The following is a 25067-nucleotide window of genomic DNA, read 5'->3' as shown; positions in this document are numbered from 1 at the left end:
CCGGCATCGCTCCGTCTGTCACCAAGACTTCCGATCAGCTGAGACTCACCTGACGCTGTCCGGAACCCAGCTGCTCGGTTTGTTTACAACTCGCAAGTGGAAACACATTAGTTTATTTACCAATATATACATGTTTATATTATATAAATAAATATATATATAAATGTATATGTAAACTCTTAAACTGTTATGGTTCATAATATATGAAAAATACAAGCGATTAACAGGCTGTAACTTATTATAATGTATTTGAAATATATATTTTGAAATAAGAAACGAACTCCACTTAGAAGGCAACCAGCATAAAAATCTGAATTCTAATAATAATAATAATAATAAACAAAATATATAATGAAGTTATAAAAGCAGTGTTGTGTATGCACAAACATTAGTTTTGGTTATTCGATCGCCATCAGATTCAATGCAAAGAAATGATTTCGGTTTCAGAAGGTGCTGCATTTAAATTCCCCTGCATCCCTTGTCTTGTCCTGTATGTGTCAGGGAATGTCAATAAAGCTTTAGCGGTTCAAAACATCATGGCGGCCTCCACGGTGCCTGCAGCGCTCAGACGCTTCATGAAATGTTTCCTCAAAGACTCGGCTCTTGGCTCCAGGAGGATTTGCAGCCAGTCATTGAGTCGCACGGTAAAAGGTGCGTGTCTCTGCGTCATGATGTGGTGAACGATGAGGTCACTGTGTGAGATATAAGATGTTAAAGCGTCTTCTGTGTAGTGCAGGTGACAGTGCTGCTGCCACCATCACAACTAACCTCAGGATTGTTATCTTGACCTCAGCGCACTCTCTGTCCACTCTGATTCATTGACTTTACTGGGATCAGGGTGTTTTTTAAAAGCAAGTTAACGCGTGTCTTTTGTTGAAATGCTTCAAGGTTGCATCAGTCAGAGGACGTGCACTTCATCCTCCTCCTCCTCCTCTTCTTCACCATCTGCTGACAGTGTGGCACACTATGATCACCTCACTCAGTGTGGCTCCCTGAGGGAAGATGCTCAGCAGAGACTTGTCCTGCAGCAGCTGCAGCAGCTGCAACACGACCTGAAGACGTACAGCAACAGTACTGGATTCATGGAGGTCGGTGCCTATACTGACTCACTTGATAAATCTGAGGTGAATATATTGCATATATACATATTCAAACATTTAACAAGGATTTATGATGTGATTCTTATGAAACATGTACACACACACACACACTCATTTTGAAGACCCTCTCCTCATCTCTCCCAGAGCAACAAGCACTACCTCTCTCTCTTGTCAGTTTGACATGTGGAGTCGACCTATCATGTGTAACCCCCCCCCCCCCCCCCCCTTTTACTGTTCACTACTGCTTGACATTGGAGAGAGAGCGAAGGAGGGCGGCCCAGCTGCCAGTCTATGAGTTGAGAGATCACAGTATATGGATGGAAATACGATTGAATCAATACGTAAGAACTTATCGGCTGAAATTAAATATGCAACTGGGAAAACCAAATGAGTCCATATTCAAAATAAAAAGGGAATTTCTTAGTCAATATGTTATAGTGAACTTATAATGAACTTAAACACAACTACCACTCTCAATCCAGCCTCAAGGTTCACTTACTATCTTCATTCAGAGCTTTCATTTAATGACACAGAGCGTTCATCATTACATGGACTGTGCTTCATTATCCTGAACGTGTCGGCCGATTCACAATCAGATAGTAAGATAACTGCAAAACTGATGCGGATGATAGATAGATAGAATCCTTTAATAGTCCCACAGTGGGGAAATAGATATTGTCTGTTGATGCTAAGTGCATCAACAGATCCATGTGACGGATGACTGAGCAAACTCCATTCATGAATGAAGACCATGTGATTTTGTTGAGAGCCTATGGAACAGCTCTTAAGTTGATGTTTTGGGTCTGTCACTTTTTTCCGCTGTGGGAATTTATGAGGGCTCTATATGATGAACATGCATAGAAGTGCATACATAAAAAGACAAACAAAATATTCTGGTGGTCAGATAAAACTAGTGGAAATAAAAATAGTGCACATGCTAGAAAACAAAGTGATTTTTGACTCCGATTAGGACGACATTATGGCTTTTATTTAAAGGCTTTAAACAGTGTAGCATCTGGACTCTGATTCTGTTATAAAGCCCCATTGACGTCTAACATATGGAGGGACGTCACGGAGGCCAGGGCACTGTACTTGTGTCGCTGATGGTGGCCATGGGGCTCAGGTCAAAGGGAGGGTAGGGGTCTGGGAAGTGTATTGTGCATGTGAGTTTTGGAACGGCGTGATGTAGGGGGCTGTTGTTGTTTTTAGGTCAGGGGAGCTGACTGTCTAGTATTTGGTGGTGGGAGTGTTTTTTTTTTTGTTGGTGAGCTGGCACAAACACACAGGGTTAGGCAGAGATTTTGGAAGGCAGCAGGGCAGACCTCCCGCTGGGTCCATCCCGGCACCCCTCTCACTCTCTCACCATCCCCATGCAGTAATGAGGGGATCCCCATTGTCTGGGCCATTCTTGTCCTTTTTGCTTTTGATTCGGGACTCTGACAAATACTTTGGTGTGAGGCTATCAACACCCCCCCCCCTCTCTCCTTTTGCACCTTATTTCTTGCGCCGGCTCGCTCACACACACACACACACACACACACATACACACTGACTGCAGGACTTATGCAATTATTCTGGCATATTCTGGCTTGAATCAGGTCATACCACTGTCCTTTCGGTGTCTGTTCTCTCTGTGAAAGTGCCGCCATTGTCCTCACTAACTGACCAAGTCTGTGAGGAGAGTACACTTGACTTAATATTGACCCAATGTGGCGTGGTTTTGCGGATGGTCGGCTAACAATGGGCCATTGTTCGGTGGGAGCCGCACTCTCCAAGTCAGACCTGCATCATGGAGTCGTCCTGGTCACGGTCGGCCTCCAGCAGGACGGTACAGTTATATCAGTTAAACCTAAAGACTTGTTAAACCGCTCTATTAACCTTCCTGTTGAGAGACACGGAGGCTCTGGCTGCTGATAAACATGTTCAAACGCAGGTTTCCCTGAAGTAATTTCAAAGCCAAAGTGTTCATGTCCTGCATGTGAACTCTCCACTCATGTGCCAGGCTATATCCTCCACCAGGAGGTGAGACAAGGCCACAGAGCTCAGCTAGACAGAGTGGCTGAGGGGCAGCCTTGTCCTTCTCCACTCTGCCGGAGCAGAATGGCTTCCAGCCATTACTGACAATTACCCCACGATGCCAGAGGGCAGCTTGGGAAGTCAGGGAGAAGTCACACACTGTTATGCCAGAGCAGACAGGAAAGGCTTGTTGCTTTTCCAATATTTCACTCCGGCACAGGACAGGCGGTGGACGGAGAGACGGATGGACGGAGAGGGGTGGATGGGGGAGAGATGAAGGGGAAGAGCGGGGAGAGGGCAAAGGGAGAGGATGGGCAACAAGTTTGTTTTTTCATTTAGTTTTCAATCCGCCATTGTCTGCGTTTACCAGAGTCAAGTGCTCCTTGTGCGGTGGACACCGAGTCCCGTCCCCATGGAATACTTACTAAATTGAATTTTAAGAGGACAATCCTTTCATTTAGTGCTGAGTTAATTCCAAAGCTATTTGGCGTTGCCCAGTTACAGAGAGGGAGAATCATCAAACCGCACTCTATAAATCCTGTGTAATGAATCTGTAGTTTGTCTTCCTGAATATAAATACGCCACAAGTTATCATTACATCTCATATTCCAGCTGATGCATGTGTTTACGTGGCTCTGGAACTGTTTAGAGTTATTTGGCTTTACTCGATATTTTCAGCTCGGTCACACAGAAGACTTTTTTTTTTTTTTTTTTTTTTTTTTGAAGCAAGGATCTTTTGATGATAGGAGGCAGGCAGCACAATGACTTCCAGCAGCACCTCAATGCAACAGTACCGTATCACAATTAGCAGCGCTAAGCAGACTGCACAGACAAGTCCACTCCATCTTGTATGGAGCCTCATCCAGTCCTCTCCGTTTTGTCTGACAAATCCCCCCATTGTTCCTCTGATGATGCTTTTCTTTCGTGGGAACCCTGGCTTGTCTTGTTGATTAGATCCCCTTTGTCTTCCTCCCCTGCAGTGGGCGAGTCTGGAGAATGTGAAACCTCACACTGTAGTGGTGGCTTAATGCCTCAGCATACTTTGTTTATTAAACGATGATTCAGTTGTGTATGGTAATGAATATAACGCAGTTTATTTAGGTCACCCATTATATTGTCCTGTGCTTTTAAGAGGGAATTAATCTATGCATTAATTTTTGGATGACCCCGGTGATTTGGGGTGAACTGTTGTTATGCATTGTTGTTTTGTTAAGGACGAGCAATTGTGAAAAGTTCTGATATAACACAAGCTCACTATAGTTATTACCTTATTTTTCCTTTTGTTATCTCCAGAAGGAAGAGCCCAATCCACGACCACCCAAAGGTTTCTATATCTATGGAGATGTTGGTAAGCTCACATTTAAAACATTGATTTTTATCACACAAATACATTTTAATAAGGAATTTTATATGCTGCTAAACCTCTTAAAAGATTTATGAGATGAGGATATAAGTGAGAAAATGACTTTTGTCCTTATTGCCGCTCCCTTTCAGGCACAGGGAAGACCATGCTCATGGATCTGTTTTACTCCCACGTGGATAACACCAGTAAAAAGAGAGTCCACTTCAATGGCTTCATGCTAGACATCCACCAAAGTTAGTACCCTCCTCCCACTCCACTGTGCTAACTACTGAAGGGTTGGCTTTTGTGACTTCACGGAAGTTTTCTGACTCTCCGCTCGCTCCAGATCCTATATTTATCTCGTTGTTTGTCCTGAAGCCCCGCTGCTAATTGTCTACCATTATGCACACAGGTGAAATTATTGCTTTATCCAGTGTTGTCAGCGGGTTTGGGCTGCCGACGCAGGTGTGCTTTAAGACGTGCCTGACGTTTGTGTACTGCTTACAGGGATCCACCGGAGGAAACAAAGCCTGCCGAAACGAACGCTGGGGAATATGTTCACCTATGACCCCATATCGCCGGTTGCCATGGAGATCAGCAACGAAACCTGCCTCTTGTGTTTTGACGAGTTTCAGGTGAGCAAGTGTGTTGCATGCACTGTTTGTGTCTTTGTGTGTGTGTGTGTGTGCGCACATGCCAGTTGTTCAAATCTTCTTGAACGTTAGGTCCAGGCAAACAGACGAGGGGATTACGGAGTGTTTGATTCAAATGTTATCACCTTAGGGCTGTGCTATAAAACAATATCAATAATTATCACAATATTATTATCATAAATAGCAAAATAATATGGGTTCAATATATATTGATATACCACAACCTTCACTCTGGAGCCAAAAACAAAAGTAATAATAATATGACTTGTCATGATAATTATTGATATTGACTGATATTCTTTTTTTTTTTTTTTTTTTTTATATCAAGAGAATTTTTGTCCATATCACCAAGTCCTGTATCGACTGCACCATTTTTTTTAAACAGTAGCGTCAAACTAGTGCAAATTATTAATTGATGCTGATAAATAAGCTAGTAGCTAAAACTAGACTAGATAACAAGAACTTTAAAAGATAATCTAATTATATTTAAAAGTCTTCATGTTGGACACAAAAATACATTTCCCCTCCTACTCCCCTGAACTACTGAGGGTTGGCTTTCATGACTTTATTGAAGTTGTAAATAGAAATAAATCTGCTAAATGTGCTTAAAATGTCGGGATATTAATTGTTGTGTTGAAAATTCTTCTGTTTGATCGTGCTGCTCCAGGTAAAACAAAGTAAATTCACACCGACAGCAGGAATGGGATGAGATGTTTATCTTTCAGCGTGTGCTGACTTCATTATTTGGACACATTCAAACTAAGAGCAGATATTGTTCATATTATTAAAATGAATATGTAGATTCCATTCAAATGAAAGCTCCTGGAAACTATGGCAAAAACTCAAGAATTTTTAGGGAACAAAAAGTGTTTATTCGACAGTTAAAAAAACAAAACATTATTTTTGATTCTTCTTTGTTGATAAGCTGTTTATCTGCGTTTTATACTAGATTTTCTGATCAATGTCCCAGCTGGTGTGTTTCCTGTCTGGACAACTGAGTTTCTGGTCATCATGTCCCCACAAAAACAGGACTGGGGACATCTAGTGGGCTTTTTGAATATAGTTTAATTACACAATGACTTCCAGCAGCAGCACAACATTCTCTCTGTAGTAGCATATAGTAAAGAGGTAATTTAATACAGAGGATTAATATGTGGCAGCCTGTCAGCAGAGTCAATGATCTCCGGTTGCTTGTCTGCACACTCACATTTTCTCCCGAACCTTCACAACCAAGTCATTGGTAGTTTTTGTACAGTAAATACACACAACGAAAAGGCACCATCAGCCATTAGTGCTGCAGATTTCTCTTTATTCTACCGGTTTCGTGTCAGAGAGGGAACCACGACTGAGGCTCTTTCCATTCTCTGCCCCGTAAACCATTCATTCGCCGCTGCAGAGAAAGACGTGCGCCTCTGTCTTTGTCATCAGCAGCCAAACACATCTGTCTGCGGCCCATCGCTCCTCTCGCTGATATCATTACAGTTAATGCAGGGGGGGGGTCAGAGGTCACGGAAGGTGCGCTTTCTGCCTCTAATCACTCTCTGTGCATCTGCGAGGATCAAGAGCTGCTCCTTTTCATCCACCCGTCTTTCACATTTTAAACCTGCGCCGCTTGTTTGTGCGTTCTCATTGATTTGTTTTGTTTGCCGTCGCCTGCCTCGCTGCTGTCGCTCGTCGACTGCTGCTACCGGTGAATGGAGGGGGAAACAAGACGACATGTGCACGTTGTTTGTGATGCATAAACAAGAGGTTGCGAGGTTGGGAGAGTTGAGGGGGGGGTCGATGGGGTGCGGCGGGGGGGTGGCGAGGGTCTATACCAATCAGCATCCTCCTCCACTCAGCCATGCAAATGAGGCTCTGGGTATCAGTCGCTCTTCTGCTTCCTTAAGTGAGTGGAGCTAGAAAGCGACTGGCGGCGGCGGGTCAGATGGATCTTATCCTCTTAAATGCTAATGACATTTCTCCATTCTCTTCATTAGCGCCGTGCCATTATCAGTAATTTGTAGCCCCCCTCCCTCCTTTTACGCCCCCCCCCCCCCTGCCCGGCTCTCCTAATGAATACTCGCCATTGAGAGGTCGGGGATGGAGAGATGGGGAAGAGAGCGAGGAGGGACGAAGAAGAGTGAGAAGAAAGTGCTTGAACGTCATTGTCTCAGGGCCTCAGTCACTGTGCAGCCCCTGTGAAATTGCTCATAGGTTGTGTACATAAAGAGGTGTAACATCAAAAGAGGTTTAATTTGGCACCCGTGTGCCTCGCCGCAAACTGACAGCCGCTTGAGTAATTGGATGCTCATTTAAATATCAGCATTGGCGGACGGAGATTGCGCCATTATTTTTTTGTGCTCCACAAGTGCAACATCAGGCCCCTCCACCTCTCTCATTCTGTGGGTACCCATTCTCTCTCCCGCTCCCCTTCCCCATTCAGCAATCAATATTGCCCCTCACACTATGCCCATGTTGAGGGCACATGAATAAACAAATCCAGGTTGTATAAAAGGTCATTTTTAAATGAGTCTTTTGAAATGAAAATAAAATCCTGCGGTCGGAGGAAATGGGGGCCCCTTCAGAGAGAGACACAGCCTTGGCTTTCTGTTGCTTCTCATTACACACACACACACACACACACACATACACACACACACACACACACACACGTACGCGCACACCCACTAATTTGATGTCCCTAGCCACCTCTCCTTAGTGAAATCAAGGCTTTAACACAAATGTTAATCAAGTATTGGCAAGGGCAGTGAGGCTAATAAGCAAAAGCAGAAGACTCTCCAGGGTATGAAAGGAGGCATATGCTGTGGGTATGGCCGTCAGAAGTGCCTGTTATGTACAGAGAAATAGGTAAGAGGGAGTAAGAGGAGAGGGCGGGACGCAGGCATCACTGAGAAGTCCTTTCCTCTTTATCCGACACATGCTAACCCTCAAGAAGTTCCATTCAGTAATGTGACATGTTAACTGTAACTTCAGCTTAAATTCAAATGTCAATAGTTTCATTTTCATCAATGTCACTGGGTCGTCATTTTTTTTCACCACCATGTTAGATATTATCCATACAGCAATAAGTGTGTAACAGAAGATTACTTTTATAGTTGAATCATATTATAGGAAATCTTAGGTGCCTCCGCCAAAAAAGGTTATGTTTCCATCATAGTTGTTTAAATTGCACATTTATACTTGACAGGTTAGCACCAAGCTCAGTGGAAGGATGAGCTCTGGGTAGGGGAAGAACCTCTCGGGCTTTTCTAGACATTTTCCTGATGTTTCAGAGAATTATGTGAGGATGTTGATGGAAAAAAAATGAGGCATTTTAACTGATTTATGAGTGTATAAATAAAAAATCTGTTTCTATTGAATTTACATGTGGTTTCACCGGGGAACTCTCAGGCCTAGGCGGAGATATGTGCTCTACTGAGTGTCATTTAAGTTTTAGCTTTACATGTAAATTACAGGACGGATCACCACGACAGTTTGTGGAAGGATGCGTTAGGTTCAGGGAAGAAGTCATACAATTTAGATTTTTTTTCCGTAAATCCTGACGGAATGATTCAAGGATCTAGATTAAAAAATCGGGCATATTTTTGGGGACTGATATCTATGATTGGGTGAAATTAGCAATATGATAGAATTGAATGGGACTAGTGTTGGGCCTTGGTGGAGCTACTTGCTCTGCGGAATGCTTGTAGTTTATTATTGTATTCAATATCAGAAATGAAGCTCCTTTTTTAAAGAATTTATGTGTGGTTTTTTTCTTTTGTCAAACATTTTGTGATAGTTTGTTGGTCTAACCCCCTTTGGATGATGAATGTGCGTCTTGTTCCCATTTTATGACGTTAAATTTCAATGAAAGCTTCAAATAATTAAATTCTTCTCGTGCCAGTCAGTCATCGTGTGTAATCAGGCGCGTTATATACTGTACATGCTGCTCTGGTGAGTGCGCGTCACATGGTAACATGATTTCTCCCTCATGGATGTTCAAAAGAACAACAGAGGTGAAACGGGGCGAGATGAGAGACGAAGAACAAAATGAGAGCACTGGATCATGAATGGAAAGGTCAGAGCTCTTCATTTAACAGCCAGCGACTCGTACACGTCCTTGCTGCAGTGCTGTCATTGACCGCTGTTTGTTGTGGGCTCATTGAAATAATGTAGATGAAAAAGGCAAAGGTCGGTTGAATTGAGTTTATTATAACCTGGTAAAGCCTTGTCCACTGTGCACACACACACACCGTTTTTTTCTGCCTATATATGGGCATCTTGGATGGAAGCTGTGTTTGCTGTCGTGACCCCAGTCTGGATTCACATTGCTCCGTTTGTCATTATTCTTGTTTTCTCCCTCTTGTTTTCTCGCTTGTGTTCAGTCGGTCTCTCGTCTGCTCGGCTGATTAGCCTCAGGTCCGCCGCTCTGCCTCAGCTACTTGTCCTCAGCAGAAAGCTGCTTTGTGACCATTTGCAGTCAGTTCAAGAGGTGTAGGTGTGCACGGATGTGTGCACGTGTGAATGGCCATGGCCAGACACAAAGGATTGAATGAGCACACCTGAATGACACTAATCAACATGAAGTGTTAATAGCATGATTTGACCTCACACGCACACATGAGCAGTGTGGCAAGATAAAGGCAAATTATACAGTGCGTGAATGTGCTTCTTCTTCTCTGGTTCTCTTCAGGTGACTGACATCGCCGACGCCATGATCCTGAAGCAGCTGTTTGAGACGCTGTTCAAGACCGGAGTGGTGGTGGTGGCCACATCCAACAGACCCCCCGACGGTATGACCACAGCCAGGGTTCTTTGCATTTGCTTTCAACCATCAGTTATACTGTAATAGCATTAATCTTCTTAATTTGCCTTTAAGTCTAATCAGTCTATTGTGAAAATAATCTTCCAGGACTACTAAAAACAACTTTTAAAAGGTTTACATTTAAAAGTAAAGGGAAAGTTTTAATGTATAGTCTCTAGTTAATCTATACTGATGGTGAATCCATGAATTTACTTCCACCTGAATATTTTTGCCAGGTTGAAAGATTGAACCAACACCAGCAAGTTCTTCCAAATGCTGCACTGACATAAAAATATAGAAATGAAATATAGAAAGATAGACATTGAAAGTAGCTAATACTACTTCCTCCATCAAAATGTAACACTTTGCTCACCCCTTCTCCAACATACTGTGTGTGTGTATGTGGCCATTTTACTTTCAGCCTGAAGTTGTTTCCAGTTTCCTGATTTACAGTCTGTCGTTTAATCATTCAAATTATAAATCCAAGTAGTTTTGGAGATGTTAGGAAAACAAATAGTGGTATGAGAAGTCAGGGTTGACTGCTACCAGGCATCTTTTGAGTTTTATGGCACAGATGCAAGCATTCTAGGAATTCTAGGTTTTACAGAAAGCTGAGAGGGCAAAAGACGAACAGTAAAATATTCCCTAAAGGTCCACTTAACGATTCAGTAAACTGTAAAAAGACTCTCCCTGCAGCTACATGATACACATAATATTCCCGGATCCTCAGTCACAGCTTCTGCTCCTCCTGTGACAAACTAACACCAACACATTCGAAGGCTGTTCTAACATCCACCCGCTTCATTAACCTAATAGATTTATCCAAAAGTGCTGAACTCCAGGCGAGAATCAATTGAGCACCAACTGCTTCCTATTAACGACGATTAACCAGAGAACTCAGAGCGAGAGGAACTTCTGATGCAGCTCTCACCTGTAGAGACACATGATGCAACCTTCGCTTTGATGTTGCATTTACCGCTGTGTGGAGTGAGGCTGCAGGAAGACACTCATCAAGGTGGAGATAAATGCACCATGTGCCATCTGACGTCTTTCTTTCTCCAGGAAGACGTCGCACAAATCCGTAAGTGGGCACGAAGCAAGATGGCTCTCGTAGACAAAAAAAGCACGCCTCTGATATTTACTAGCTATTAAGAACAAAGCAGCCAAACCACGAAAACTTAATAGAGAGCCTACTTGGTATTAATTACATGGTTAATGGAAACGCTGAAAGCCATAAGAGACAAGCAGACATGAAAGGCATGCGTTTCCCACCTTTATTGATGTGGAGATGGTGGTAGCAAAAAGCTCTGGATGTGTTTTAGAGGCGGAATTTAGAGATGGGATTCTGCTAGAATGTCCAAAGCAGTGTTTTGTTGTTTTTATGCACTAATAGAGTTTAATGAGACGAGGAGTGGGAGGGAAGATGGCGTCTTTAAGGAGAGGAACACTTTCACAGGACTTCACATCCACTTTATGTTAATGGTCTGAGCTCTGAATACATAATTTAATTGACGGCCTCCTGCACGCATCACTTTATAACAGTAAATGCAGCATCGTGGTAAATATTCATATTAAATAACTTGTAATGTGAGCAAATAGTAGGACATTTTGGTTAATTTGCTCATTTGCTTTTACGCGGAGAGATCGATGAGAAGATCGAGACCACTGTCAGGTCTGTGTTGTAAATATGGAGCTGACATTAACTTAGCATAGAGTAAAGATGGCTGACCTGACTCTGCACAAACTCAAAGAATAGACTGTGCAAAGAGAGACTAACAGAAAGTGCCAGAAATCTATATTCTACACTTGAGTTTTAATCTTCTCTATCTCTAGTTTCAAGTCTCTCGGCCATAGGGACCAGAGTCTGAATCCAGGTTTTACAGAACAGGAACCTTGGGGATGGGTTTTGTAGCAGTGACGCCGGATCGGTCAAGTTCTCTCAATGTTTTCTTTCGAGTTGTCAGTCGCTGCAATAGCTCGTAAAATCTGTCTCCTTACTAAAAGTCTGGTATTTTGGGTGTTGATCGTTTTATAGCTGCAGCATTTCCCCTGTTTTACCCCCAGTGTGGTGAATGGCATCATGTAATTTATATATTTAGCCACAAATACATTACATGATTGAATTTAATGCATTCAAACACATTTGTCGACAATAAACTAGGAAAAGAATGAGAAGTGAATGAGTTTGGGAGGTGCTGGTAGACAGATCTAGTTTATGTTCAGTCTCGAGTGAGTGAGGATATTGAGCTGTGAGTTGTAGCTTCGTGTTTACTGTGCAGACCTGAGTCCAGTTGATCTTCTCATGTAGATTCACGTCTCCCACGCAGCACAGTCCCTCACAGTGTCGGAGTGCTGTTTGTGTGTCAGGTCCTACTGTAGCAAGCTGGAGCCCAAACATCAACAGCAAACCACCGACCACTTGTTTGCATTCGCAGCTGGAGTGAGCTTAAACATCAGTGTGTGCGTGTGTGTCTGTTTGTGTTTGTGTGTGTGTCTTTGTGTTTGTGGGTGAATCCCTATCTGTTTTATCTGTCTATCAGGGATGCTACTTCAGATGTAATTTGTTCCAGCCGAGCTAATTGAAACCTCCATTCAGCGAGCTGCTGTGGACATTGTCCCTCCTGAAAAGGCGACAGTCCTTTCTCTCGCCACCATTGTTTGGGAATGTAATGAATTTTATGTTGCTGCCGCTGCCGGTAGAGAAATCCATTTTTCTCCCCCTGTTCCCAGTGCTTTTGTCGTGCCTCCCCCACCCATCCTTCAGTTCATCAATAGACACTTTATTTGCCAATCTGTGGCGGGAGAATGACATTATTAGGAGGCTAAACAGCAGCTCTAACACAGGCCCTCCCCTCCTCTTTCAGATCTGTACAAAAACGGACTTCTGAGGGACACCTTCCTACCTTTCATCGACGTGCTGAAGGTAGAGACAAAGTCATCCCTCTCCCTGTGTCTCTCGTCTGGCTAATTTATTCACTTGTTTATCACACAAACACGTACACACGCTCGCATGTGTCCCTGTATGTATTTCTTTTTTTTTGTTGTTGGAGGGGGGGGGGGGGAGTTGCTCCTCGATGGTTTGATGTTTTCTGCTTCCTGGATGCCTCGCACATGTGTCACAAAGCTGTCTTTGATCACTGAGAGACTCGCACACGCAGGGACAGAAAGGGAGAGGCAGGGAGAGATGGAAAGAGCCCGAGCGAGTGAGCACAGGTAATGTGAATGGGCCGTGGGCGGACGGGCAGAGTGACCGACCCAGACTGCTTGCATTTCAAATGTAAAGGGTTGGTGGGGGGGGGGTCGGAGGAGAGGAGAGATACGGCAGTTAGCATTTCTAGCGGGAAAAAATCTACTTTGCAATTTAAGCAGGTAGCGCCATTATCTCGCCTGCATCTCAGATGATCATTGATGTGCTTGGAGTGATCGTGATCATAAATAGTAGCATGATAATTTGTTGTCATGCATTTTGCAACAGAGCAGGGAAGCATTCTTGCACCTTTTGTTGGTATTCAATCGAAATAGATGAGCAGTAGGCCACCCGCAGCAGATTATGACATAAATGCAAAACTTCTTTAGTCATAGGTCCCTCACCATGCCCACTCCTCAAAAATAAAAAACACTTGTACATTGAAAAGGTGAGGTACAGTAAGCAAAGGGCTCATTTTTACATTTATTTTAGCATGTAACATTATTATATGCAACTGCAATAATGTGCACATAAATGTCTTTAAGGTGAAGCATCTGAGCAAAATAGGTACATAGGTTAAGATTACTACTTTTTCTGCTATTAAAAACACTTCAAATCCTTTCGCAAACATTAAATATCCTTCAACCAGATTGAAGGATATTCAATTTGACTTTATTGATGAGCCTTATTGGCCTGAAATCCCCACTGCTAGTCAGTGTCTATTCATGACAGCTCCAACACCAGTATGATCCCATGACGTGAACGCGTTACCTGTCCCGTCACATACTCTGCATTATTGATCTGCAGCATCCTGGCCCCAGGCGGTCTCAGGGCCACCTGAACTTCAATCACGCACACGGGAATGTGCCACAACCGGGGAGGCCCCCGGAGTCACCCTGCTCCCGACCCACTCACCCAGCAGCACCCTTGCCCTCTCTAATCCACCCTCATCAAGGGCCTGAATGCCTGTTGTCCCTCTCTGCCCCGCACTGCCTCCTCTCTTTCAGGGTCCCATGTTCCCCTTTGTGAGGCCATCTGGTTTTTGGGGTGTTTTTTGTTTTGGTGGGGTGGGGGGGGGGGGGTGCGATGGCTTCTCTATAGCGACCTGTTCTGTAAAGTCGGAGCGTGTTTTAGCGAGGTCACGCTGCTAACTAGCTGACCCTTAATAGATTGAATTAATACTCGCAGGCCCTGGCGGTGTGGTTCCTGACGCAGCCCGCTCCTCCGTGCACAGGCCCCAGCCTCTTTCAATGGGGCTGTTGAAAAGTAAAGAAAATAGCCTCTGACCTCTCCTCCCCGTCACCTGAGCCGGAGCTGTAGAGGTTAATCCTCGGTCTCTGGACGCCTCGGCTGAGGTCTTTATTTAACCGTTGACTTCTGATTAGTTGGGACCCCTTTTATTCCCCCCATCCTCCTCCCCGAAATAATCCAGTTCCCTAATCTTAAAGATAAGAAGTCAGATCAAGCAGCATTTTTTTTTTTTTTTAGAGTAGATCCACTTGCCAGGCAAGGACATCACACAACTTCTCCTCCTCCTCAAAAGCTTTTAGTATGTTTACTAGTTTCTCCATTCACGCGGTCATTTGTAATTTCTCGTCCTTTTTAGCATCACTCCAGACTCCATCAGGGAATCTATTCACTTGTTTCGGCTTCTTTTTCTCTGTATGGCAAAGCTCAGCGTTCTGTAAAATACAGGGTTTAAGGGCTTTTTTTTTTTCTTTCTCTCTTTAATGGACACTGCCAGTATTGTAACTAAGACACTCTTTCTCTCTCAGAGACCGTCCTCTCTCTCCACTTCACTTTTCATCAGCCATCCTCTCTCTACCCCTCTGTTCCCGCTCTCTATTCCACCGCTACCCCACTCCGCTCGCTGGCTTTACTCACCCAAGGTCAGGTCTCTGTATTTCTGTGGCAGAATAGTGACTTTATCTCCCCCCCCCCCCCCCCCCTCGGCGTATTCGGCTGAAGTTTGCCACGGTGCTGCAGGAGTGTCCCCGGGGTTTTGATGTTGTGGGTGTTTGTAGAGGAGGGGTCGGGGGGGGGAATTCTGACAACAACCCTGAGTATCTCTGGGCTTCCTGCTGTTTTAAACTCTTCTTTTAATTCGCTCTCCTTCTCCTATTGTTGTTGTGTCTGTTCATGCTGTAATTGCCGCGTGTGGCAATAAAAGAAATGAAAACAGGATGACGGTGAAGGAGAAACTGGGGACCGAGAGGGATGTGGTGGTGCTCCAGTGAAGACCTTGGTTTGAAAAGACAAAAAAAAAGAGAGAAGCGCTTGCTACCAGTTCAAGTCCGGGTCAAATAAAAAAAAAAACGGATGTTGATATTTGATGACTGTCATTGTCTTCCTGAGCGTTTAGTGGCGGGGCAGTGCCACTCGCTGTGCATCTCGAGGGCACAGTGCACTTCTTTCACGTGCGTCGTCTCTTGCCTCTGAAAAACCGATTTTAAAAACATGACAAATCAATTTTTCTCCCCTTTCAACACGAGGAGCTCATTCTGGCTCTGGGTTCATTGTCTGCGATTGGGATTGATCCAGTTACCTTGGCTTATTTCCTGCTGCCCACCTGATTTTATTTCTCCCTGTTTGCTGCACAAAGTCTGTGCACAGGTCAGATGAGGGGAATCATGCACATGCACACACGCTCTGGTTCTTTTCAAATTGATGTTGATCTTCTGCACCTTTTTTCACTAATGTAACACCATGAAGCTGAAGACATTTTAATAGATTATCTGTTTTTACCTAAAGCAAAAAATGAAGGCCAAATATTGGTCCAGATGTTCTTCTCACTCACAGGAAATTTGATATATAGCTAAGATATCATAGTTATGAAGTCAACACTGCTGCAGATACCTTTACATTGTATAAAAACCTGTTAATGCAAGTTTTATCAAATTTTTGGAATTTCTCTTTACAATTGTCAATTTATTAATCAAATACATGTTCAATCACAATTAAAGTTATGACTAAACCAAAATAATTTTTAATTTACCTGCAGTGGGAATAATAATTATTTATCTCGTCTGTTTCTTTTAAATAAAATAAAGTGAGCGCTGCAGATGTTTAGACAATCTAAAGATGCAGCTTTAGTTTCACATGCTGCAACGCAAAACTTAATTTTGATCAGCTTGACAATGGTGTTTTATTCTCAAGAAAAGGTTTAAAGTCTGTGGAGTTGTTCCACCGCTTCCTTGTACCACATCTAAAACATATCTCTACCAGTGCTCCCAGCATAGTCTGTATACAGGTAGTCAAAAGCACTTCTGGATATAGGTTTTTGTGGCTCTAGAGGGATATATGTACGAAATCTCGTGAATTTGAGGAATGCAATGCCATCGACCTGTCGGCCAGGTACAGGAAGCGCAGCCTCTGCCTGAGTTTCAGACCGGGTTCGGGTTTTTTTGTGGGGGCCTCCACAGTGCTCGAGGTTGAGGTGTGGGGGGGGGGTTGAGGGTGGGGGGTCCTGGATCACGAAAGGTGGGGCCTCCTGCTCAAAAGATGTTTCCCCAAGAGGAGCAGCCGAGGCAGGGGGAGGTTGTGAGAACGACCCCGCAGAACAAACCGCGGCTGGCCCAAGGCGGTCACACTTTAAGGGAATAGATCATTAGGTGTAATTAGGGTGTTCACATTGTCACGTAAACCCCCGACTGCACAAGAATGAATAAAATCACCAGAGTGCACCCCCCCCCCCACACACACACACACACTCACTCTCTCTCTCTCTCTCTCTCGCTCTCTCACACACACACACACACAGGAGCTCCCCAGTTAGTGAAAACACTTTGATGTCAGAAGAGTCGTCCAGAACTTGCCAGCATAAAGGCAGTGTGTTTTAAGCTTTCTCTCTTTTCTCCCCCATCTCTCTCTCTCTCTCTCGACCCCTCTATCCCTCCCTCCCACTTTTCTTCGGTCCCTCCACACAAGGCTGTAAGACACACATGGTTGAATGAGCGACAACCTCTCCCCTCCTCCCCTCTCGCTCTCACTCCCTCCCTCTCTCTCTCTCTCTCACTCTCACTCTCACTCTCTTCCCCCCTTCGTCTCTTTTTCAGCCTTCCCACCCTGCATTTCTTTGAGGCCTGGTCAATTCTCCCGGCCAAACAAAAAAAAAAAGAAGCATCAAATGTTTTCTGCTGCCGGGTAATGAGGGAGTGGACCTCATCAGGGCCCAATAGTCAGCTATCCTTGGCTTTTGTTGCAGCTCAATGGCACCGCGCTCTTTGAAAAAACTCAAAAGCAACTTTTTGAGGAGCGAAGGATGGAGAGAGATATGTCGTGGAGGGAGTGGGCACAGAGGGGCGTAGAAAAAAAAGAAAGAAGCCACTCTGTTTTCATGCTAAACGGCTGTCCAGAGGGAGCAGTGGACAGCTCGGACAATGGCCCGATTGGAGCTACATGTGTTCGGATGACTTTATTCTAAAGAGCCTCTGATTCTCATGTCTGTCATCTCACTCTCAAGAGACTCAGCTCCACCTATTGGACTAGTTTTCACACCAACAGCACAAATAACTCCTGTTAATTAGCGGGGTGAACTTAGAGCTACAGCAACTATTTTATTATCGATTGAATCAGTTTAAGAAAAAAAAAATGTATATGTAAAAAATGCTGAAACACCTGGAGTTTGAGGAAATGTCTTGAAATGTATTTGATTTGAATTTGTCTGGACAACAAAGAAAAACCTAAAGTTGTTCAACTTATAATGAAAGAAAAAGAAAATTTGAGAAACCAAACCATGAACGTTTCTGGATGCTCAAAACATGTGTGTGTCCTTTCTGCTTGTTTAATGTCAATTGACTCCCGGTCTGTTCTTTATTAATACTCCTTAAATTATCGCTTAACACTAAATATGTCTTTGCAACAGCATGGCCTCAGTTTCACAATCATTTACAAAGTCAGATTTATACTCAGACCGTTACTCCCTTTGACGATTTCTCCCTAGTGATTAAAGTTAGAAAACTTCTTCAGAGAGCTAAAAATAAAAACTTCCCATACTGAGCTAAACACATGATTACATTCTGTACATAAACAGGTGTATTTTTTGCACAATACTTTACAAAATTCACAAAATAACAGTAAGCGGTTAGATCAAATCTCAAAGAACTTATGCTTGATTTTATTTTTGAATCAGTCAACCAATTAATTGACTGATCGGTTCAACACATAGAACCAGACAGAACAGTGCAGGCATTTTTACACTTTAATATAATCAATCGGGCTTTTCTACAGAATATACTAAAGGGACAGTGACAGGGAGATCAGGTTGAAGACACAAAGTATACTGTCTAGATCTGTGTGAGGATGGGGAGGGGGGGGGGAAGGTGGAACACAATGTGTGGGCGGATGAAATCTTGGAGGAGTGAGAACTTGACAATCCCCTCAAGATGGATAATCAAGTAATGACCCGCGGGGCCTCAGCCTCATCTGATTATAAATAACCAATGGAATCATCATCACTGATTGTGTTTCTCCTTCTGTCCCCTCGCTTATTTGCGCCTCGCTCCTCCGTCAAGAGACGCACCAGCAGCCTCTGTAGGTAGAGGCGCTGCACAAAGGGGGGGGGGGGGGGGGGGGGGCGCAGGAGATGGCAGGAGAAGAGACAAACTGAGACTCTAATGATGTGGCGGCGATAGTGACAAGTTTTTTTTTCCGTCGTTTTTTCTTCCCCTTCTCTTTTCTTTTCTTCTCTTTTTCTTTTCGGAGGGACTATTTACCCGTTGGTGGGGTCACAGTAGGTTGATGAAATGACACCTCCCTTTTGTGCGGGGGGGAGGGCGAGTTTGTCAGGTTGTTATTAAGCCTGATTCAGCCAATTGGCTCAGAGTGGGAACCCCGTTTGTGTGAGCGGACACGGAGATAAAAAGTTGACAGCGGAGAAGAATAGAGTATTTCCGTCCCCTTGCTTTGTGATGATTACTAATTATCCTGCAGCTTAAGAGGGCCAGTGGCAGAAATTCACTGATTTCATAATTTGCCGGAGCTGTCGCCGGAATACTCAGTCAGCTAGGTGAGGGCTCGGAGGGGATGATACGCAATTCCTTTCTTATCTCTGATGGAGCGGCAGAGATGATTATAGTTTGTGCTGCTCCCGCTGACATGAATCCTGTTGACGTTTTACACCATCTGGAAAAAAAGTCTGATTTTTGAACAGCGACGGGAACAATAGATCATCTCAGTAAACGGAGGAGAAGTGACACAAAACCTCCGAGGTGTCGGGGGAGAGAGCGAGACGCCGACTGGCCTCTCTGCCCTCTGCGGCTGCTCTTTGCACATTTTTATTATTTATGCCCAAAACTGAGCAGCGACACAAAGTTCTCATCTGATAACAGCAAAGCAAAATGAAACATAAGTATTGGCATGAACCAGGGGATTATAAAATGAAAATCCGAAATATAATATTAGAAATTCAAGAATTCAGATCACTGTTAAAAACACATAGAAGCACTGATTCAGATATGAAGGGACCGCAATCAAAACATGATGGCACATAACCTGATATCTTTTTCAGTGCACATTCCCACTTTTCCTGTTTCAAATACTCACAAATTCACAATGCTGTTAAATTTGGTTTAAGAACTATATTAGATGGTTATGTCAGATTTCGATTGACCCATATTATCATTGTAGTGTTACATGTCTTATATATACATATAATGAATCAATGAGAAATAGAATAAAACGCTGGATTATACCAAGAATACATCTCTTCTTAGTATAATCCAGTGTTGATGAAGGATGACTGGATGGATCTACTTTATTGATATCAATAATGGGAAATTCCTGAGTTACATTAGCAAGGCATCATGCACGTAACACGCTATACAAAAGATACACATATATTCAACTTAAACTCTACAAAATATAAGGAATAAACAGTATAATAATGTACATAATATAATCGAATGACAATATATGGAGTATTAGCCCTTTTGAGAGATTTTACAGACTGTGTTTTTGTGTGTGTTTGTGTACAGGAGCACTGCCAAACCATCTGCCTGGACAGTGGGATTGACTACAGGAGGCAGGACAAGGCTGTGTCAGGGAAACTGTACTACCTGTAAGACACACACACACACACACACACACACACACATACATGTACATATACACACACCCATCCACCTCATGGGGTCTACTGATCCTGACAAGGACACAGTTTATGGTGGAAAAGTGAGTAAATGCACACGTATGCACTTGTATCTCCTCCATTTGAACCTCTGTTTGCAGTCCAGCTCAGAGGTGCATCTGGTAAAGAGTGGACTTTAACCTGTATCCTCAGGAAACACAAACACCAACACAAACACACATACACACACCCGACACACCCGACAGAGGAGATGTTTGCAAGTCATCGAGTTAGATATCTTTAAGGACAGACAGAAGTGCAGAGAGATGGATAAATGGGGAGAACTAGACAGGGAGATTTATAAAGACCCACATTATCTTAAGAAACCCATGAAAAGAACGAAAGAGGAATCAATATGATGTGAGAAAAATGGTGGAGCTTTAAAACCTAGTTTTCTATTTCCTCAATTCATATACAGCGGATACGAATTGAGGAAACGCACCCAGGCAGAAGCAAAATGAATAACACTGCGGCCGCTCATCGGCGCACTGCAGCTTTCAAGTGCGCTCGTCTTTTCACTGCATGTAAATAGAGCGCATCACACCCTTTTACCTGGAGTTAAAACACAAGCACACACACGGACACAAACACACACTTTAAAATCTCATTTAGCCGAGCATTCACGGCCTAATGCTCGTGTTTAGAGCCTAACATTCTGGAGTGAAAAGCTAAGTACCCCCCCTCCCCTCCCTGCTCCCCCTTTGCGCTACTCGATGTCAACGTTTGATGTGAACACTTCAGCGTTATTAATTTCATATCCAATTATTCCCCCTCTGTTTTGTTGCCTATGTGTGTGTGCGTGTACTTGTGTCTGTGTGTGTGTGTGTGTGTGTGTGTGGTGCAGCGCAGAGGAGCCTGGTTCCGAAGCCTTCTTGGATGAACTGTTTGAGGATCTGGCTTCAACACAAAAGAGCCGTAAGGAAGTTAAAGCAAAAAGTAAAATGTGTACATTTATGACGTCATATCAATAGCAAACAGATAACCTTCCTGGCGGAGGAAGTGAGGAGCCACTTGTTGATACGGTTGGATTTATTTTGCAATAATATATTCATCTACTTGTTTTTGTTCCACATTAACCAATCCTTTTTAGTCTTGGTTCAATAAGAAACACAGAGAAAAATCTCCACTTCTCAATTACACGTTATCTGAGATTACTTTTTATTATTCCATCCTTCATAGATTTTATTTTGAACGTAGTGACTCATCTGTACAACGTGATATGACTGGAGGGTCAGCAGTCACCACTGTCCTTGGGTGTATGTGTTCCCACAGTAGCAGGTCCTCGGGTGCTCACGGTGCTGGGCAGGGATGTGACTCTGGACCGGACCTGCGGCTCCATCGCCGACTGCACCTTTGATGAGCTGTGTGGCAGAGTAAGTGTTTTTATCCAACTTAGATTCATTGAAACGCACACAAATCTCAACATAACACCATCTTTAACTATACTCACTTCCCTTAAGGTATTTACAAAGAATTATAGAAGCACAAGAATCTATAAAAGAGTTTTAGTCCAACCGTTTCTTTTTGAGAGACACAAAACACGGGCAACGACCTCTGGCTGAATTCAAACCAGATATTCCAGTTAGACAGAATGAAATTTGGACCACCTGAGAACCCCAGGACGCCCCCGTTCTTTTTTTGACTCGCGACCGCACACACACACACACACACACACACACACACTCCCGCACGCACACTCACAAAATCCACTCATCACTAATCAAAAACTGCGCAGATTCAAAGCACTCCTCCTGCCTCTTTATTGCCTCTATGTTCTGTCTCTTCCCTCCTCTGCCTACTCATTGTCCAGGCCTTTGCTCTCGAGCTGAATCACCTTCCCTCCATCTCGGTCCCATTTTCTGCTCAATGTCAAAAAGCAAGTCTATTGACAATTTTGTCAATAGTTGAGCCCATTGTGCCTCAAATAAAGCGGTGGGGTACAGTAATCTACAGCGTGTGTGTGTGTGTAAAGTCTCAAGTTTGATGAGCAGCCGTGGGCTTTTGCAGGCATCCCAGCCTCAAGGCTTCTCTCCACATGTGTTGGCACATCCACATCACTTTTGAGAGCAATCATCCTGAATGGCAAAGAACCAAGGACAGAGACTAAAATGACATCAGCCTGAATCTTTGCACAAGTTGCCGCCATTGCGCAGTCGGCACTCAGGCCAAGTGTAGATGCTGCAAAATCCTTAGTATCTGAGTGTTATATATATATACATGCATATATATATTGAGACGTGTTGCTGTAGATTAGAAGCTTTACTCTGTTGTGTAACCTGCACTGGCTTTGTCGTGGTTTTCCAGCCTCTCGGTGCCAGTGACTACCTGGAGATGGCCCGGCACTTTGACACCGTGTTCATCCGCCATGTTCCAGTGCTGTCGCTGAAGCTGAAGGACCAGGCCAGGCGGTTCACGGTCCTCGTAGACAACTTCTACGACAACAAGGTATCCGTCTCAAGTCTGAACAACTCTTTAAAAATAACTTACAGAAATGTTGGTGTTGCTGACGTCAGCCCCTGTAAAGCAATGAACATAATTGTACCATCACCTTTTGATGTCAGCTTGTTAAATGTTGCACTTCAGTGGCTAACACTATTCTCTTTATCCAATGTAGACCTTTTTATGATTAATATGAAAATACATTTTTTTATCATTTATGTGACTATCATATAGATGACTTTTATCACTGAAGTGTATCCAAACACAAAAATACAACACACGTTCTTTACAGCCTCCGTGTTTTTTTCTAAATTCCCAATTTCTATTTAACATGTGAGGGCTCTAATCTACCGCTACATCAGCCCAGTCTTTTTTATTTACTAAAACGTTTATATATTTTATATTATATATGCTTTTTAAAGGTTTATGGCAGAAACTGACATAGATATAGATCAAATGTTCATTCAGCAAAGCAAAAAATCATCTTTACCTCTCGTTGCCATGTTAGCATCACGTTAGCTGACTTTCTATACACTGTAAATTTATCAATCAGTTCCATATTAAGTCAAAGAAATTTGATTCTGTAAAAGTCAATATTCACAAAAACAAAAATCTCAAATGATCCTGTAATATAAGTGCTGTCGCCGGGCCAATGGATAAACTACTTGCTGCTTTCATTTAATATTGATCACAGGAAGCAGAGCTGATCATTAATAATATAGAGAGAGTTACGTCCGTATACAAGCTGTGTCTGTCTGATGTGTCCCAGGTGAGAGTGGTGCTGCTGGCGGCCGTTCCTTTAGACCGACTGTTCTGCCACGCGGGGGGGGACGACGAGATGGACCGACAGCTGCTGGACGACCTGGGGCTCAGCGGGGTGAGATGACGTCAGCTGCCACAGACGTCAGAACGAGAGGAGAAGCATCATCCTCAGTCAAAATCAACACAAACCTGAGCTTTCACAAAAAACCACATTGTCTTAGACAGTTCACATGAGTTCAGAGCCCCTCAGCGGGGACCCACACAGTACATAAGGACACAGGAGGTGTGTTGTTTAACTTGTTGTATTTGTCGCTTTGGAAATAGAGCGCGGCTCAAGCCCTAATTTTTTTGTCCAAATTAGTCTGCGTCAAAGAGAAGAGCAACCGGCCCCTGACCCAAAACTGACATTCTTTCTATTTTTTGTGTCCGAACTTGACCTGAGCCTAATAGACAGATACAGAGGTTTTGTAAAACAGTTTGTCAACACAGACGTGCCTCTTTCAACTTGCTCAGTTCGAGGTTTTATTTAAATCTTGCACTTATTTTCATATTTGATCATTTGCAGAAACTTTTGCTGAGAATAATTCCCACAGTTTAAGTATTTTCCAGAATACAATCTTCACTCTCACGTACCTGACAGTCTGGTCTTTTGATCACAGGCCTGCAGCTCTAAACCTTCCTTCCATATTCACTGTCCTCAGTTCAGATTGGATTCGAGTGCATTCGCTGCTAACCCCCTGTGTCGGCTCCTTTTCTTCAGGAGGCAGCGGAGCGTCTGACTCTGTTCACGGCCGAGGAGGAGATCTTTGCCTTCCGGAGGACCGTGTCCAGGCTGACGGAGATGCAAACAGAGTCATACTGGATTAAGGGAGACCGCCGTCACAGCACAAAGCACAGGAACACCTAACATCCAGTTCTGACTGCCACCATAATTATATACCTCCAGACAACACAGTACCTCAAAAACCACTGACGCTGTGCAAGCAAAAGCTTCAGGAACAGAAAAGATCAAGTCATTGTGGCGAGCGAAGCTTAATGTTTTTAGGGAATAAGCAGTAGTTTACTCCAAAGGCCTGAAATCTACTGTAAATGTATAACAATGTAAAACTGGATATCTGTTTTCCTTTGGTTCTGACTGGTTCTGACTGTGTTTGTTGTACCTCTTTACTCTCTAGGTGGTTTTCTCTGTTCCCCTCAAGAACTTGTTTATTTAAAATAACAGAAACCTCACCAGCTTGTGTGAAAGCAAAACTATCAGCCTCCTTTTATCAGGGTGGAAGTCTCCTTGACAGCAGTTGGCTACCGCCCTCTGGTGGTGAATGTGAAAAGGGTTAAATGTTCCCAAGCTTTTTTTTCCTGCAGCTTAACCGTATGATGCCTGATAGAACATTTTAGAACATACTTGATGAATGTATTTGAGGAAAATGCTGAGCCGCCTTTATGTTAAGACCAGTACCTGTCGGACTGTGATTATGTATTAAAAGTCTGAACTCTAAAGAAACTACAGCTGATCTTAATTTTAATTCAGCTTCTGTTTTGAGCACTGTACTTTGTGCCCTATTGAAAATGGAATAAGTCTTACATTGGTTCAGGTGATGGCATGGAAACACTCTTACAAATCAATGTAATAAACTCTTAAAGATAAACAATTGTGAA

The 25067-nt window shown here is 43.4% G+C and overlaps 1 protein-coding gene across 2 annotated transcripts; it reads left to right on the top strand.

Annotated features, from left to right (window-relative positions):
• The first annotated feature begins 27 nt into the window (after positions 1–27).
• On the top strand, positions 28–25067 carry afg1lb (AFG1 like ATPase b). 2 transcript variants are annotated; one of them, XM_053445759.1, is made up of 14 exons: positions 28–77; positions 502–651; positions 889–1088; positions 4410–4464; positions 4611–4712; positions 4966–5093; positions 9787–9886; positions 12762–12820; positions 20059–20141; positions 21055–21125; positions 21483–21583; positions 22515–22655; positions 23419–23526; positions 24172–25067. In XM_053445759.1, the coding sequence occupies exons 2-14, from the start codon at positions 537–539 to the stop codon at positions 24316–24318; spliced, it is 1410 nt and encodes a 469-aa protein (XP_053301734.1). In that variant the 5' UTR covers positions 28–77; positions 502–536; the 3' UTR covers positions 24319–25067. The 2 variants fall into 2 exon arrangements, with proteins under 2 accessions (XP_053301734.1, XP_053301733.1); XM_053445758.1 differs by having other exon boundaries at positions 889–1124.

Source organism: Pleuronectes platessa, chromosome 17 (assembly GCF_947347685.1).
Source record: "Pleuronectes platessa chromosome 17, fPlePla1.1, whole genome shotgun sequence".
In the NCBI taxonomy this organism is placed as follows: Eukaryota; Metazoa; Chordata; class Actinopteri; order Pleuronectiformes; family Pleuronectidae; genus Pleuronectes; species Pleuronectes platessa.
Note: the sequence above shows the minus strand (reverse complement) of the source record. Positions and strands in the feature narration are given on the sequence as shown.

What these genes read in the sequence shown, in the direction of transcription:
- afg1lb (XM_053445758.1), top strand. Translation starts at nt 537, where the DNA reads ATGGCGGCCTCCACGGTGCCTGCAGCGCTCAGACGCTTCATGAAATGT. An exon ending in ACTCACTTGATAAATCTGAG is followed by an intron (nt 1,125 to 4,409) that starts GTGAATATATTG and finishes TGTTATCTCCAG; the next exon opens with AAGGAAGAGCCCAATCCACG. An exon ending in ACGACCTGGGGCTCAGCGGG is followed by an intron (nt 23,527 to 24,171) that starts GTGAGATGACGT and finishes CCTTTTCTTCAG; the next exon opens with GAGGCAGCGGAGCGTCTGAC.